General features: G+C 43.9%; 1 protein-coding gene across 9 annotated transcripts in view; it reads right to left on the reverse strand.

Annotated features, from left to right (window-relative positions):
• MYO7A (myosin VIIA) overlaps positions 1-15,216 on the reverse strand; it is a 98,595-nt gene that overhangs the window by 60,446 nt on the left and 22,933 nt on the right. For 3 of the 9 annotated variants that reach the window (XM_040704663.1, XM_015280880.3, XM_040704660.1), the window contains exon 1: positions 3,125-3,733. The exons of 1 other annotated variant lie outside the window; for it this stretch is intronic. In XM_040704663.1, the coding sequence (XP_040560597.1) occupies positions 3,125-3,256 (132 nt within the window). In that variant the 5' untranslated portion in view covers positions 3,257-3,733. Of the gene's footprint in view, positions 1-1,853; positions 1,876-3,124; positions 3,734-15,216 lie in introns of those variants that run through there. 5 more of the 9 variants (XM_004938941.5, XM_015280881.3, XM_040704667.2 and 2 more) reach the window with 3 other exon arrangements.

Below are 15,216 nucleotides of genomic sequence, written 5' to 3' on the forward strand. Positions count from 1 at the left end.
TTTTTGTCTACTGTGTGCGCGCCTGGCTGCTTCCTGAAGCTGTGCAAAAATGTTGGCGTCCATAATCTCAAAGGAAAAGTTTAGTGACAGATAGCATGAAAAGCTGTGTCCTTTTGTGTGTTTCAGAAATGTCCTGCTTCATTTGAGAACTTGTTTTTGTTTTGGAAGACAGAGCACGCAGTTAACCCCTATCCATCCCTACCCACCTATAGTGTCACTGCTCATTCTATAATAAACCTCTGACAGTGCTGCTGGGTAGGGACTATTAAATCACTTGAATGCAAAAAGGCTTCAGTGAATTTCTTTTTTTCCCCAATGCAAAAAGCAAAACCAAAAATAACCCAAAACTAAAACCCCAAGCAGGACTCCTTAAAGCAGGGCAAAATTATTTCCCATCCCTAATGTCAATGGAATGAGGTGCTACATTTGGGAGCTATTTAGTTAATTGACCACAGAATCATAAAGGTTGGGAAAGGCCTCTAAGATTCCCAAGCCCAACCCATCCCCAACCCATCCCCACCATGCTCATGGACCATGTCCTTTTAGTGCCACATCCCCACAGTTCCTGAACACCTCCAGGGACAGTGACTCCACCACTTCCATGGGCAGCCTGTGCCAATGCATCGCCACTTTTTCTGAGAAGAAATTTCTCCTGATATCTGACCTCATTTATCATCAGTTTTCCACCTCCAATTGTCATCAATAATCTTTGCAACAACCAAGAAAATGTACTTTTTCAAGCAACTGGGTTTGACATTGTGAATTTGTATGATCAAGATGCCCATCTAATGCCACATTCCTGCAGGCCAGCTCCATTTGTACCTATGAAGCACGGTAGAAATGCAGTATGTATTTTCTGAAGTCCTAAAATTTGCTGGGAAGAGGAGAGCAAACAACAGAAAGGATCCCTTTGCATGTGCACTGTTATAACCTCTTTCCACAACAGCCACTATTGACCATTTCTATGAACAGAGCGCTTATAGATTTTGTTTGACCCCATGGATTGATGAACAACCTTCAACACTGCTTTAGGCAGTGTGAATTGGAGACATATAGCAACATGAAACATGTTCCAACACATACTTGCTCAGAGGGACTTCATCATAGAATGGCCTGGGTTGAAAAGGACCACAATGATCATTGAGTTGCAACCCCCCTGCTGTGTGCAGGGTCGCCAACCACCAGACCAGGCTGCCCAGAGCCACATCCAGCCTGGCCTTGAATGCCTCCAGGGATGGGGTATCCACAACCTCCTTGGGCAACCTGTTCCAGTGCGTCACCACCCTCTGAGTGAAAAACTTTCTCCTAAATCTTAGAATCATAGATTGGCTTGGGTTGGAAGAGATCTCAATGATCACCTAGTTCCATACCACTGCAGATGGGATTGCCTGCCACTACCCAGACAGATGCTAAACATCTGTCACAGTAATGTCAGGTTATACCCAGGGATCAACACCTAGAGAAATGCTACACACAAAGATTCACCGCCATTCTGAGGTGGTTCCCACCCTTGGCAGCTGATTGCTTGGATTCACATGGATATTGATAGTCATGCTGCTTACATGCAGTGAGGACCCAGCCCTTTGTGTTTCCTTTTCCTCAGAAGGTCCTGCTGCAGCACTTCAATAAATACCTTCATGCAACTTGTAACAAATATAATCTGATCTTTTTCTCATTAACTGCCTTATCTCACATCCCATAACTTGGTTAAAAGAGAAAAAAAAACCCCACACATATGAAAGCAGTGTCATGCACACATACATTATAAATCAGCGTATATTAATATTTATTTCTTAGCTCCTTTGATCCAAGACTCTGAAAGCATTTCAGAGTGCTCAGCAGTATTATCTCACCTGCAGAGCTGTGCAAATTCATGCACAGGGTAGGTAACTTGATCAAGGTGTCAGCAAGAGCAGAGCTGGGGAGCTCAGTCCCTGCTCAGCAGAAAGCCCTTCTGACACCTCATCAGCTGGGTAAAGATTGCTCTAGAACAAGAAAACAAAAAATCGTAACATTGCTTTTTTTCCTTAAAAAAAAAAAAATAATATATATATATATATATATAATTTTAAATAGCTGTAAAGGCAGCTTGCTTCATATATTCTGTTACACAACTGAGATAAAAAGGCTGTCTGCTATCCCCAAGGTAAATTGATCCTGTACTACCACTAGGACAACTCCCGTGCTTTGCCTGCCTAATGCACAGGCTGCTTGTCCTCTCAAAACATTCTTTCTAAACACATTTTAATGCCATTCTTAATACTGATGGGAAAAAAAAGAAAACAAACCACACAAGTCTTATGGGATGGGCTAAGCTGGTAAGCTCAGAAAGGTCCGGTTGGGTTAAAAAATAACATCACTTATTAAGACCGCCGACCTATTTCCTTCCTCCACTGTAATGAATTTTATATAAAACCCATGGAAGTCAGTTGACATTTCTTCCACTGATGCAATCACTTTTGGATCAGCCCAAATAACAGCAAATATATTGGGGATTTCAGGGCATATCAGGGTGATTCATGCATTTACCAGCTCCAGTGGACAGGCTCATAAGTTGTATAACCTCCCTCATGCCTGGAGTGATGTTGTTTACTTTCCAAAACAAGCAACAAAACAGTGAGAATACCATCAAGTACTTTACAGTGTTGACATAGAGTCTTAGAATCATAGAGCCATTAAGGTTGGAAAAGACCTCAAAGATCATCTAGTCCAAGCATCCATGTATCACCAATATTGCCCACTAAACTGTGTCCCATGTTCCAACTGTTCCTCCCCAAGGCAGCCACGAGGTGCTAAAGCCTTTCCAAAGCCTCTGTAGTGGACTCTGCCCTTGGGACCTCACAACCTAGTGGTAATAACAGCCAAAGAGTGGGGCAAGAGGAGGGAGCACCGTGATGGGTGCATGCAGAGATCAGCTCAATTAACACAGAGGATCTTTAGGAGGAGCTTCCAAGTGCAAGGACAACAATGCTGCACCATGGGTGTGACAGCACCTGGGATGGGGGGGTCTCAAAGGCTCAGAAGGAAGGTGAGAGAAGCTGAAGGACGTAATCAGAGAGATTGACTGTTCAAAGTAGCTTCAAAGCTCCCATCCATGCTAGTAGCCTGGGACCCCCTATCTTACCGCTAGAATAGTTGTGGGCTTCAGGGCCTGGTTGACGTTGCGGAGCAGTGTCCATTTGCCCTGGTCTCTGTCCTGATCTTCCACCACCTCAGCACATGGCTGCATGAAGACGACTTTCTTTCTCTTCAGCATTTCCAAAATCTTGCAGCTGTGTTTGTTGCCCTCTGCTTTCTATACGTATTCCACCATGAATACCAGAGAGATGTGGTCGGTTTGCTTTAGACCTTTGGCGTGGCCATGGCTGCTGCATGCAAGGCACCCACTGACCTCATTCACAATCTGGCTTTTGGTGAAGATCTCCTAGTAGAAAAACTTCCATCCACCAGCCATACTTGCTCTGTATAACTAGATATTGTGGGATCTTCAAAGCAAAGTAAACAACTTTGCTTCTCTTCACTTAAGTTCTTCCAGTCTCTCCAGTAAGGGGTGAAGCTTAGTTGGAGACCTGAAGGACACTGCAATCACCAGTCCCAGAGAAATGACTGCAAGATTAACAGAAAAACTCTTCATTTCCCCGTGACTTCTCTTCCGTTCTTTACTTTCTTAGTGGAAAAAAAAAATGCTGCCAGTTTGAGCACATCCAGCACAGAACACACTCGGGTGCCGATTAATCCACAAATGCAGTCAGTCTCCATGCAACACATGGCATTTAATTAACCTAATACCTTTACATACCAAATTAACCAAAGCGCAGTGGGAACTCAAAACCAGAGGCCATCTGCATTTTCTTTAAACTGATCACCTCGAGTAGATCCATAGCAACTGAATTTTAAATAATTGAGTGGATGGTGTTTGGAGCAGCACAACCTCTGAGAGAAACACCTGGGCTGTGAACTAAAAGGTGCTAAACATGGGGACCACGGAGATAAGAATGTTGCACCAGCTCTACAGCTCTCTTTTACAGACCCTTTTCTTGAATCCCTCCTGTGTAGAAAGGCTGTTCTCTAGATGGGGCACAGTATCTTCTACAGAAATTTAGAGCCTAAGTCGGCATGATCTGCACAGATCAGACAGGCAGCTGCTGAAGTTTCTATGCCATTCTCATTTATCAACATTTTAATACAAAATTCTGGTGAAGCCTTGATTCCACAGGGTTTTGGAGCCACTTGCCCATGATGCAAAAGACATATTTTTGATAGAAAGCTCTACAGAGGAGGGAAAGAAGGCTTTATAAATCTTTATAGATCTTCTGATAGGACACAGTCACCATGAACATCTGTAGATGATGGGTATACCAAACTTCTACCAAGCTAATTCTGCTCATCTGAGAGCAGCAGTGATGTCAGTGAAGCAGTCCTAGTCTAAGGAGAAGATGATGGATTAACAACTTTGTAGGTTTAAGTCCTGGGAAATAAGACATTCAAAGTCAGGCTGGACTGGGCTCTAAGCACCTGATGGAGATGTCCCTGTTCGTTGCTGGGGAGTTGGACTAGATGTCCCTTACAGGTCCCTTCCAACTCAAACGATTCTATAAAGTGTTGAAGTCTAGTAGCTGTGTAATATAACAAATAGTTTGAGTCTCACAGATACAAAGCCCGGCAAGAGATTGAGGATGTCTGCAGTCTGCCAAAAGAGCAAACAAAACTGTACATGAGATGAAATAGTAATGTAGGGAGGAGACAGATCAAATACGACATCCTCATGGGAGATGTCCACCTCCATCATGACCTGAACACAGTGCTCATTTATGCTTATCTAGACAGAACAAGAGAGATGCTCAGTCAAAACCAATAATCAATGGCAAGGTCCATATGAAAGGAAAGACTAAATACATATGTATAAAGGAATCATAGGATGAGCTCTTTGGAGTTGAGCTGAGTCCTACAAATATTCCTTACTCATTAGCTCACCTTTCCTCACTGCCATGCTGCTGTAAGAGGAGCAGTGTATGAGCTGCAGAACTGAGAAGGAACAGCCAACAAATTTATTTCACTCAGTACCAGCGCAGACATTGTGACCATTGCTCAGCTGTGCCCTGTACTGCATTTCTGAGGCTGCTTATCAGCGTGTGCTGCCAAGGGATTTGCCTGAGGTTATCCTTGGAACAAAGCAGAGAAGGGAGCCCAGAGGGCTGGGTCCAGTCTCTGCAGTGCCATTACATGAGTGTGCTCAACTTTTCCCTTGGGCTGCTGAAGATTTCAAATTCCACACACTGTATATTTTTCACATAATTCCCCTGCTAGCTGGAGGTTTCCAGGGACTTGTTAGAGCCACGTGTCTCAGCCGGAGGCATCTGTTGTTGGCACAACACAGCCTGAATGGTCCAAGCATGCTGCCTCCTGGAAACGGGAAATCCCATCCCACAGAAGGGATGGCCCAGCTTGGAAACCAGCCTCCCTTCTATGTGCACTGAGGGGCAGAGCAATAGCAAAATCCTCCTATCAGCGCTCTTTATCTAAGAGAATGCGCTACACCTTACATGGGAAGCAAACAAACATGCTTAGGATGAGAAGGGGAGGGACACAGGGGAGGAAAACAGACCTCGAGCTGGCTGGCAGCTTGTCAGCAATGCCATCCGGTTTAGATTACAGCTCCCCAGGGTAACATTAGCTCCTCACTGCAGAGACAGAAGCATGAGCCCAAAGAGCCATTCTGGACCCTGATCTGACAATTTGCTGCATCTCTGCAGCAGCAAGCACAGTGGAGAGCACACACATAGTGAAGGGAAAACCCTTATCCTAAGGAATCAACGTAACACAGGGTATAGCTTTGTGCTGCTACTGAGACCTGAGCTCTCATTAAGCCCTACTGTGGTGGTGGTGTGAGCCTCACTGCTGGAGGCAAAAAGGAGAACTCCACCTGCGAGAGCTGCCCTCACAACAGGTGAATTTCATAACAGCTTGAGTTTAATTTGCACCAACATGGTTTTGAGGACCAAAGAAAACACATCAGATGCTGCTAGGGCTGAGGAAGTGTCTTTCAGCTGGTTATTTGGAACTGTCACTGGAAAGCTGAGTTATTCAGTGAAATGCATTGGGTGGGACTCCACCAATCTGGTACGTATGCTCAAGATATCCAGGTCTCTGCTATAATCAAGGGAGAGAAAGAAGCATTTCTAAGGTTACCTCTACGTAGAATAGATATTTAAACTAGGTCAGCTGACACTGGAGTGGGTGAGGTGGGTTGTTTGGAGGTAGAAGCCTGTCCAAACTTAGGTGTGGCGGCTCCAATCCCTTACACAGACAGTGAAAGGTCCCAGGGGCTGCTCTCTGCTTAAACTAATGACAGGCATGGAAAATCACTGGTTGGCTGAGGTTGCCTGCAGACTCAGGTCAGCAGTTCTCCACTGATTCCTCTCTGCATCTCTTTGGGAAAAGGTACTTTTTCTAATATAGCAAAGATGATACGCTGTAGAATGGCTGTCAATACACGGTGTGTGCCAAATGTGGTCTGTGAGCAGTGCCTCTGAGAATTGATGGAAAACAATCTCCCCCTCCCCCCCCCTTTTTTTTTCCCTTGGAAATTGGCACAGTCACGTACCCAGGTGTTTGGAGACTTGGTCCAAGCTGAGCATTTTATTTCCTTACTGCTTGTCAGGAAGAAATTCCTTAGTGCACGCAGATGCAAGCATATGCATTCCCCCCGCCTCTCAATTTCAATGTCATGTGGAAAGCAGACCAATGTCCAAATGTGTTGGTGCATCATAGCACATTATGATAATACGGACTTCCAACAATTACCTGAATCCTTTGAGCAGCACAAAGTCTGCACTCCGCTAAAAACCACCTGTCATCACCTCCAGATATCACCTGTCTGATTCAATTCAGCTCTCGATTACTCAGCTGTATGCTGCTCACTTTAATGGGGGCTACTCCTGGATCTACAGCTGTGCCACCCAGGGGAGAACTGGGAGTGCTCATCTCTATTCTTTGCACTCATCTTTAGCTGCAAAACTGCCATCAGCATCAAGGGAGGATGGGAAGGAGAGAAAGAAATCTTGAATTTCTACTTAACAACAGACCATGGTGCAAGAGACACACATACTGATAGTCAGCCACCCTAATAATTTTGCTGCTGCTCTTCCATAAATAAGTAATATTATCTTCCCATTTTCTCATAGTGCATCAGGCACCAGCTGTCAGCCAAGGTAACACACTGCATCCACAGGCTCTCTGAAACACAGGCAGAGACACAGGAAGGATCGTTAAATAATTCAATAATCAATGCACTGCTTGCTCAGCCTGTAATTTCAATACTGATAGCAGGGGAAAAAACAACCTGCAGAACATGGCACCAGACCCAGCATTCACCTATTTGGTGCAAAGGGGCAAAAATAATGCATTGGATTGGAGGTGCGAGGTTGCTGCCCTCATTCCTGGCTTTTGGCAAGAAGCTTGTTGTTGACTGTTTGGGACTTCTTGGCTCAGGAGTGGGTTTTAAGCATGCAGACAAACACGGGGATAGAGAATTTAATCTGTGACTCCTATTTGATGGAGAGCGGCATTATTGACGTGGAAGACGTGGAGAATCCATCCTCAATCCGTTGACGTTGCAAGAAGATTAGGCTTGTGCCAATGCAGAGCTGGTGAGGTCCGGCACAAAAAGCTGATGGCCACCGCCCTGGGGTAGGGCTGCAACATCTGATAAGATGCAGAAGTGGAACAGGAAATGACGACTGAGCTTTTGAGCCCCAAAGCTGGGCACTGTCCTAAATGTAAATGGAAGGCATCCAAAGGAAGACAGCAGAGCAGTCGTAGGAATACAAATCTAGCAGGCCAGAAAGGAGGGAAATAAAAACAGGAGGACTAGAATCATGGAATCTAAGAATGCAGAATATCCTGAGTTGGAAGGGACACACAAGGATCACAGAGTCCAACTCCTGGCCCCATACAGCACTCCCCAAACCCAAACCTGATGTCTGAGAGTGGTGTCCCAATGCTCCCTGAGCTCCAGCAGCTCAGGGCTGTGCCCACTGCCCTGGGCAGCCTGTTGCATGCCCACCGCCCTCTGGGGCACAGTCTTTTCCTCACACCCTGACCCTCCCCTGACACAGCTCCATGTTGTTCCCTTGAGAACTGTCTGTCACCAGAGAGCAGAGATCAGTGCTGCCCCTCCGCTCCCTGTGAGGAGCTGCAGCCGCCATGAGGAACTGTAGGCCTCCATGAGGCCTCACCTCAGCCTCCTCTGTTTTGGACTGAACAAACCAAGGGCCCTCAGCTTTTCCTCCCACCTCTTCCCCTCCAGGCCCTTCCCCATCTCTGTAGCCCTCCTTTGGATGCTCTCTAATAATAGCTTTATGTCCTTCCTATATCATGTCATTCTCCGGGCCAACCTTTAGGGAGGTGAGACTAAGAGAGGCCATTCTTCTCTGAGCCCAATTCAGGAGGGTTGCTTGTTCCAGAAGGTCCCCATGGCAGGAAAATACAGCCAGTCTGCCTGGTCCTGTCCATTTCTTTGGTTTTGGTTTGATCCCACAGTGGGATGGCTCAGGGAATTAACCCAGCAGCATCATTTTCACAGGTTTTTGCATAGCATGTTTCTGGGTTAGCCTCTGAATGGCTCACTGGGCACTAAGGGGAAAGAATCGAAAGCACTGGTGATGGGGAGAAAACAACAAAAGATTGGGCACAGAAATGTAAATTTGAAGCAGATTCTATTTCTGGGGAAACAAAGCAGGATTTTTCCACCATCTATGATTAAAATCTCTTTTATTTTTCATACACAACCTGTCAAATTCTCTTTCAGAGTATTCAGCAGGTGGAGGCAGCTGATTATCTTTCATGCTCTGGGAAGATTCTTTCTCTTTCATTTCTTTACTTCAGGCTCTCCCTTCCCTCCCCCTTGCCTTTTCACAACCTCACTGAGTCTGCAATTAGTCCTTGTGTACTTAACAGATATGGACTATTCTAATCTGCACATCTATTGCCACATAAACAAATATATATATATACTGTAAAGAAATCCATAAAATATATTTCTCCCATTTGGAATAACCTGTGCTTGTGTAAATACAGATTTTCTAGAAGAAACCTGTCTGTGCTAAGAGTCTACATTAGCCAAAGTGGCATTGATATGTCTAGAAAAGCTCTAGCATTTAAAATAGCATGTCTCATCTTTGGAAATACTGAATGAAAAAGGAGCAGTGTTGCTTTTCTATCAGTGCCATATCGGCTTTGAGCAGCACTGCCCCTTTTACACACTTGCATTGGCTTTTTACTGAGGGTTGTCTTGGTAACTGAGGAGGTTGTGAGGTCTGAAGGAAGGTTAGTTTTCAGCTCAGTCAATAGCATCCTGAGGGAGTTGATGATGTGACTGCTAAAGGTAATGTGGACTGCTCCAAGAGTGTTTGAAAAGCCGGTTCCTGAACGGAATGAATGGCAGGATGAAGCATTATGGCAAAATAAAAATCATGTTAGCAATGCTTGTGATGGAAACCATCTTGATACTGGTTTTTGTCCCTTAGGTACCAGCCTCAACGTTGGCAAACTCCTTTCCAAAATGTTACTTCAAGAAAATCTTGAAATTATGAAGAATCTAGACATTTTTTGTCACCAGAAAATTGATAACAGAAAGAACTGTTCAAGTATTTATCAGAACCCCACACCAACATCTATATTCCATTGCTTGCCTCATGGGTTTGGAGACTCCAGAGTTGACTCTGTGCAATGGCTGCAGAACAACTCTACAGATCCCTCTTGAAATGGAAAAGCAGAGCAAATTTGCCCTTGCAGCCACTTTCGTGGATTCTTCAGTTCCTTCTGCCCATCATGCCTAGAGAGTTTCACAATTGCTAATGGTGAATCCCTCTGAGAGCTGAGGTGGACCAACCACAGGTATGCTCCATGGGCTGCCAGCAACAAAATACCAGCCCCATCTGCTGTAACTCTCTGGAACTGTCAAATGCATCAAGAATTTGGTTTCTGATGATTTCTCCATGAGTTTTAATTCAGCTTTTGTGCAAATAATAACCTAAATGAAGCCGAATGAGGTATGGCCGAGTGTGCCTAATTTTCACACCATCACAGTGGTGTAAAAAGATTCTGGCAAAAGTAGGAAACCTAGAGCACAGCCAGGTTAGTGAGGGTATGTAGGAATTGATGGATAAAGGAAACAGTCAGGAAGTTCAGCTAGGCAAATTCTAACACAGTCTGCAAACAGAGAAAAAACTGAAGTTTCTAACCTGGTGCTAGATAATAGAGATAGGGATGATCACCATTTTTCACTGTCTCAGCTGCAGTTGGCAGACTCAACCAAGATGTTTGCCTTGTTGGACCAGAACATGTACAGGTGTGCACTGTGGATGCCTTCGACCTGAGAGCTTGGGATGTGATTGCAACTGATGCTTTATAGCTTGCTGGGTATGTTTCTAAGAGATTTATATTTCAGAGAGTGATTAGAAGCCACTCTGAACATCAGTCCTTTTTGTACACACAAACCCAGAAGCCAGCTTCAAAATTCAGATTTCATCAAATAATCACCAGCCATTAAAAGCTAACTAATTGCTACTGCCTCAAAACAAAACACAACAAAACAAGTTAGATTTGTTTCCTACATGTAATTATCAAGACATAGAATCATAGAATCACAGGATCATTAAGGTTGGAAAAAATGTCTAAGACCATCTAGTCCAACCACCATCCTCATCATGCCTACCAAACCATGTCCATCAGTGCTGTGTCTCCATGGTTGTTGAACACCTCCAGGGACAGTGACTCCACCACTTCCCTGGGCAACCTGTCCCAATGCCCCATTCTTTCCAAGAAGAAATTTTTCTTAATATCCAACCTGAACCTCCCCTTGCACAACTTGAAGCCATTCCATCTCATCCTGTCACTGTCATATGTAAGAAGAAGCCAACCCCCAGCTTGCCACAACTCCTTTCAGGGAGTTGTAATGAGTGGTAAGTTCTCTCATGAGCTTCCTCTTCTCCAGTCCCAGTTACCCCAGCTGCTCCCTGTAAGAATTCTTCTCCAAACCCTTCACAGCTTCTCTGCCCTTCTCTGGAGATGCTCCAGGGACTCGGTGTAACACAGCACTTGAAGTGCAGCCTCACCAGTGCCAAATACACAGAGACCCAGTCCTGCCACTAGGTCCCTTCTATGCTACTTCTGATATGAGCCAGGATGCCATTGGCGTTCTTGGTCACCTGGGCACACTGGTGGCTCATGTTCAGCCTGCTGTTAACCAGCACCCCCAAATCCTTTCCTCATGCACATCTTTCCAGCCACTCTGCCCTAATCCTGTGGCATTGCATGGAGTTGTTCTGATCAAGATACTTGCTCTTGTTGAAGTTGGCCTCCACCCATTGATTCAGCCTATTTAGATCCCTTGGTAGGGCCTTCCTACCCTCAGGCAGATGAACACTTCCTCCCAACTTGGTATCATCTGCAGACTTACTGAGGGTGCACTCAATCCCCTTATCCAAATAATCAATAAAGACATTAAACAGGACCAGCCCAAATACCGACCCCTGTGAAACAGCACTCATGATGGGTTGCCAACTGGATTTGACTTCATTCACCATCACTCTCTGGACCTGGCCATCCAGGCAGTTTTGTACCCAAAAAAGAGCATAATTGCCCCAGCCACAGGCTGCCACATTCTCCAGGAGAATACTGTGGGAGACAGTGTAAAAGGCTTTGCTAAAGTCTAGGGAGACTACGTCAACAGCCTTTCCCTCATCCACTAGATGGACAGACATTGCAGGCATGGTTGTTGGTAAGATCATTGAAGAAGAACCTTAAAAAAAATGGGCTTTGCATGGTTTTGGACCAGCAACTAATTTTTATATTGTAGAGACTGGCTATTTTCCTCCTGGAGATTTTATTACAAGGAGAGTTCTGTCTGCACAGTTTACATAGGCGTATGTGTCGTCCAAAGGAATGTTGTCTTACATTTTATCTAGTTTAGGATGGAAACACTGCATTGCAGAAGAATTGTGTTAAATGTTACTGCTGAAACCAAAATCTCAGTTTTATTGTTGGTTTGCTTGTTACCTAGAGTTCCTGGACCAGCAACAGGCAGCTGATTGGTGCTCACGTAAAACCCTACATCATATAAACTTAAATTAATTTGTGTGAAAAATGCTCATCAATTTTATAGTTGTTTTGAGATACTCTGGAATTGCCATATAGCCTTAATTTTGAGATTGCCAAAGTATTATTGCACAGAGATAGTCATTATGCCTACGTTTCCATAAGGAACAGACTGACAGAGAATCATCACGGAAATACGGTTACTACCTCCACTGCATTTTGCTGGACGAAAGTCTGTTTAACTTAAAGCATCTACTTGATGGGAAAGGGCTGTCTGTCTGCCTTGCACTGAATGTAGCAATTTTATGGGGTTAAGGGGCAATAAAATCCCTTTACAAAGTGATTTGCAGATCATGAAAATACAGAGTGTGACCTTAAGAGTCACTGGCCAGCAATGTTGCCAGCAATAAAAAGGCTGGCTGGGTGGTAGGAGATGCATTTAAATTGCTCACATTGCATTCATGTTGGCTGCACAAAAGGTTTTGGAGATGTGGTGTGGAAATGACTGGCAAGGTTCTATCCCAAGTAGGCACTTTTCCCAGTCTTAAAGATGAGCAGCATTTGGCCCTTTCTTCTCCAGCAGACAAAATTAGCCAGCATCTTCTTCTCCTGGGTTCTACTAAAGTGATTCTAGGAAAAGTTTAAACAGCCTGGAGGGAGTGATGCTTTCAGGATGTAAATTAATTGGTTCAGGTAGGACGTGTGAATGGATATGTGAGACAGAGGTACGCTTAACATCCAGCTAGGATAGCATCCTATCTTCACCAGTGGCTCATGTGTATTCTTATGGTAGAATACAAGTTGTGGGAAAGCCTATAGAGATATGTCTTTAAAATATTCTTCCTACACAAGAATAAGAGAATACCAAATGAAGACATTAGGAACCGGGTTCAGCACAAAGCTATGGAGGTAAACAGTACAAGTGTAGTAGTAATGAGTTTTTATAGGGTTGAGGGGAAGCTGAACAGTTGGAAGGGAGATGTACTGGGGACTGACTACTAAACAAATAACGCATATCAGGTTTGGGAAATCTTTGAGATGATATTTCATGATTGGAGGCCAGGAAATCAGCCAAAGGACAGGAAAATACTAGGAGGCAATTACACCATATGCTTACTTGTCCCTTGATGTTCACCAGCAGTTGGTTTTGGAAACAGACTACTCTATATGACAGACCTCGTCTGAAAAGTATGGCCATCTTATGTATATTCCCAACTCCAGCACACTGTAACTCAGGAAATTTCTGTTCAAAAATAGAAGTCCTCAAAATCTGTAGCTTGTGAAGTTTTCTCCTTTCATGAAACTGCCAATGGAGGATGAAATCCTGATAAGCTTTTAAAATTGACTTTTCCCCAGTGCAAGAAAGCAGCAGCATTCCTCTGCTAAAACCACTTCCCTCATGCAGATAGCAGCAAGGGTGATCTGGGAAAAAAAAAAGAGGAAGGCTGATTTTTTTATATCACCTTCTCGTGTCTACAGAATTCAGATACACATAGATGTGGTCAACAGGGAAAAGGCAATTACAGCACTCAGTGCACAACTCCCTCTTTCTGCCTCTGCCTGGGGATGTCACCAGCCAGTCAGTACTGCTGAGCAGTATCTGTAAATGTACCCAGGAGTTGCAAACAAATAATGCAGAAATGTCAGCATGCAAATTTCCAAGTCCTGATCCACATGTAATCATCTAATTTTCCCAGTGCAGAAAGCCCCAGTAGAGTATATTCTAGTAAACGTTAAAGTCCTCCCTTTTTTGGGTTACATTTGTAAAATGACTAAAAGTATATTTACTTCCCCAGAATCCTTACTGAAAATCTTTCTAAGTGAATGCAGTTTAGCAAAACCTGTTATGCCTTGAGAAATTTTTATCAGCAAAGCTTTTCATGAGAATATTGGACTGACATGGAAAGCATCATTTTGATGGTCTCATTGAAATTATGTCTTCCGAGTTAACTTTTAAACTCAATAAAATTATTTTATTGTCTGTACAGTGACACTTCAATAGACATTCTCTCTATTCCCAGATCAACTTCTGAGATAGAAATTCAACTTTACAGATTGTGCCATTCAAAGGTCTCTTATTGCTTTCCTTTCCCTGGACCCTGGGAGCCATGCACAGCTTCTTGAACCTAACTGCAGGAAAGCCAGGCTTACGATACTGTCTTTTCTAATGAAAAAATGCTGTGAAATCTACACTGTATATGAACAAATGCTGCTGCAGCTACTTGAAAAAAGGAATGAGTTTTACACTGGGAAGGACAAATCTTTCACTAGCTTACATCAACATCATTCCAACAATGTGTTTCTGACCCATGAAACACTGATAGTTTGTTTCTCAGTGCCTTGCTGCTATATGCTTTCAAATAGTGCAAGAGGAATTTGATGAAGAAGAAGGTTGAGCAGGAGTAGTCACCCATGGCTGCACAGCCATTTTTAGCTGGAGCATGTGAAAAGCAGGATCCATCAGGGCTGTCATTTCACAAACATTTTCTGTGGCAGCCTTGTTGCCCTAAATTTCTGCCCTTTCCCCAAATCCCTGTTTTCCAGTCCCTATATCCCACCTGAGAACTCACCTTAGTTATAAATAATAGCAAAAAGTAAAAATTAATAAATTACATTAATTTTTTTTTTTAATTTTAAGAAAAAATGGTTATGGTGGAATAATAAATGGCAACAGGGAAGGGGACAGGTACCCTTTGCTCTGTCCACACTGCTGGGATGAAGTTACTTCTCACTGTGAGCAGGAAACAGAGCCTTGGTAGTAGGATTGAGAACTAGAGGAAATCAACCCTCACACTGACTTCTACCACTGGGATATGGTACAGAATGGGGAAACTAAGGATTTTCAACCTCTCTGTACCAGCCAATGCACCACAGCCACAGGAGGTGCACATTTCATTACAGACATCCCTGGAGATGTTCGAGATCAGGCTGGACAGGGCTCTAAGCAACTTGATGAAGCTGTAGATGTCCCTATTCTTTGCAAGGGAGTTGGACTAGATGACCTTTAAGGGTCCCTTCAACTCAAACAATTCTAGGGTTCTATAATTTTCTTTACAGAAAGCTTATACAAACTGCACAACTCCTCCAGAGTTGGGCTGTGAGTTGGAAGGCTTAAAA

This window comes from Gallus gallus, chromosome 1 (assembly GCF_016699485.2).
Source record: "Gallus gallus isolate bGalGal1 chromosome 1, bGalGal1.mat.broiler.GRCg7b, whole genome shotgun sequence".
Lineage (NCBI taxonomy): Eukaryota > Metazoa > Chordata > Aves > Galliformes > Phasianidae > Gallus > Gallus gallus.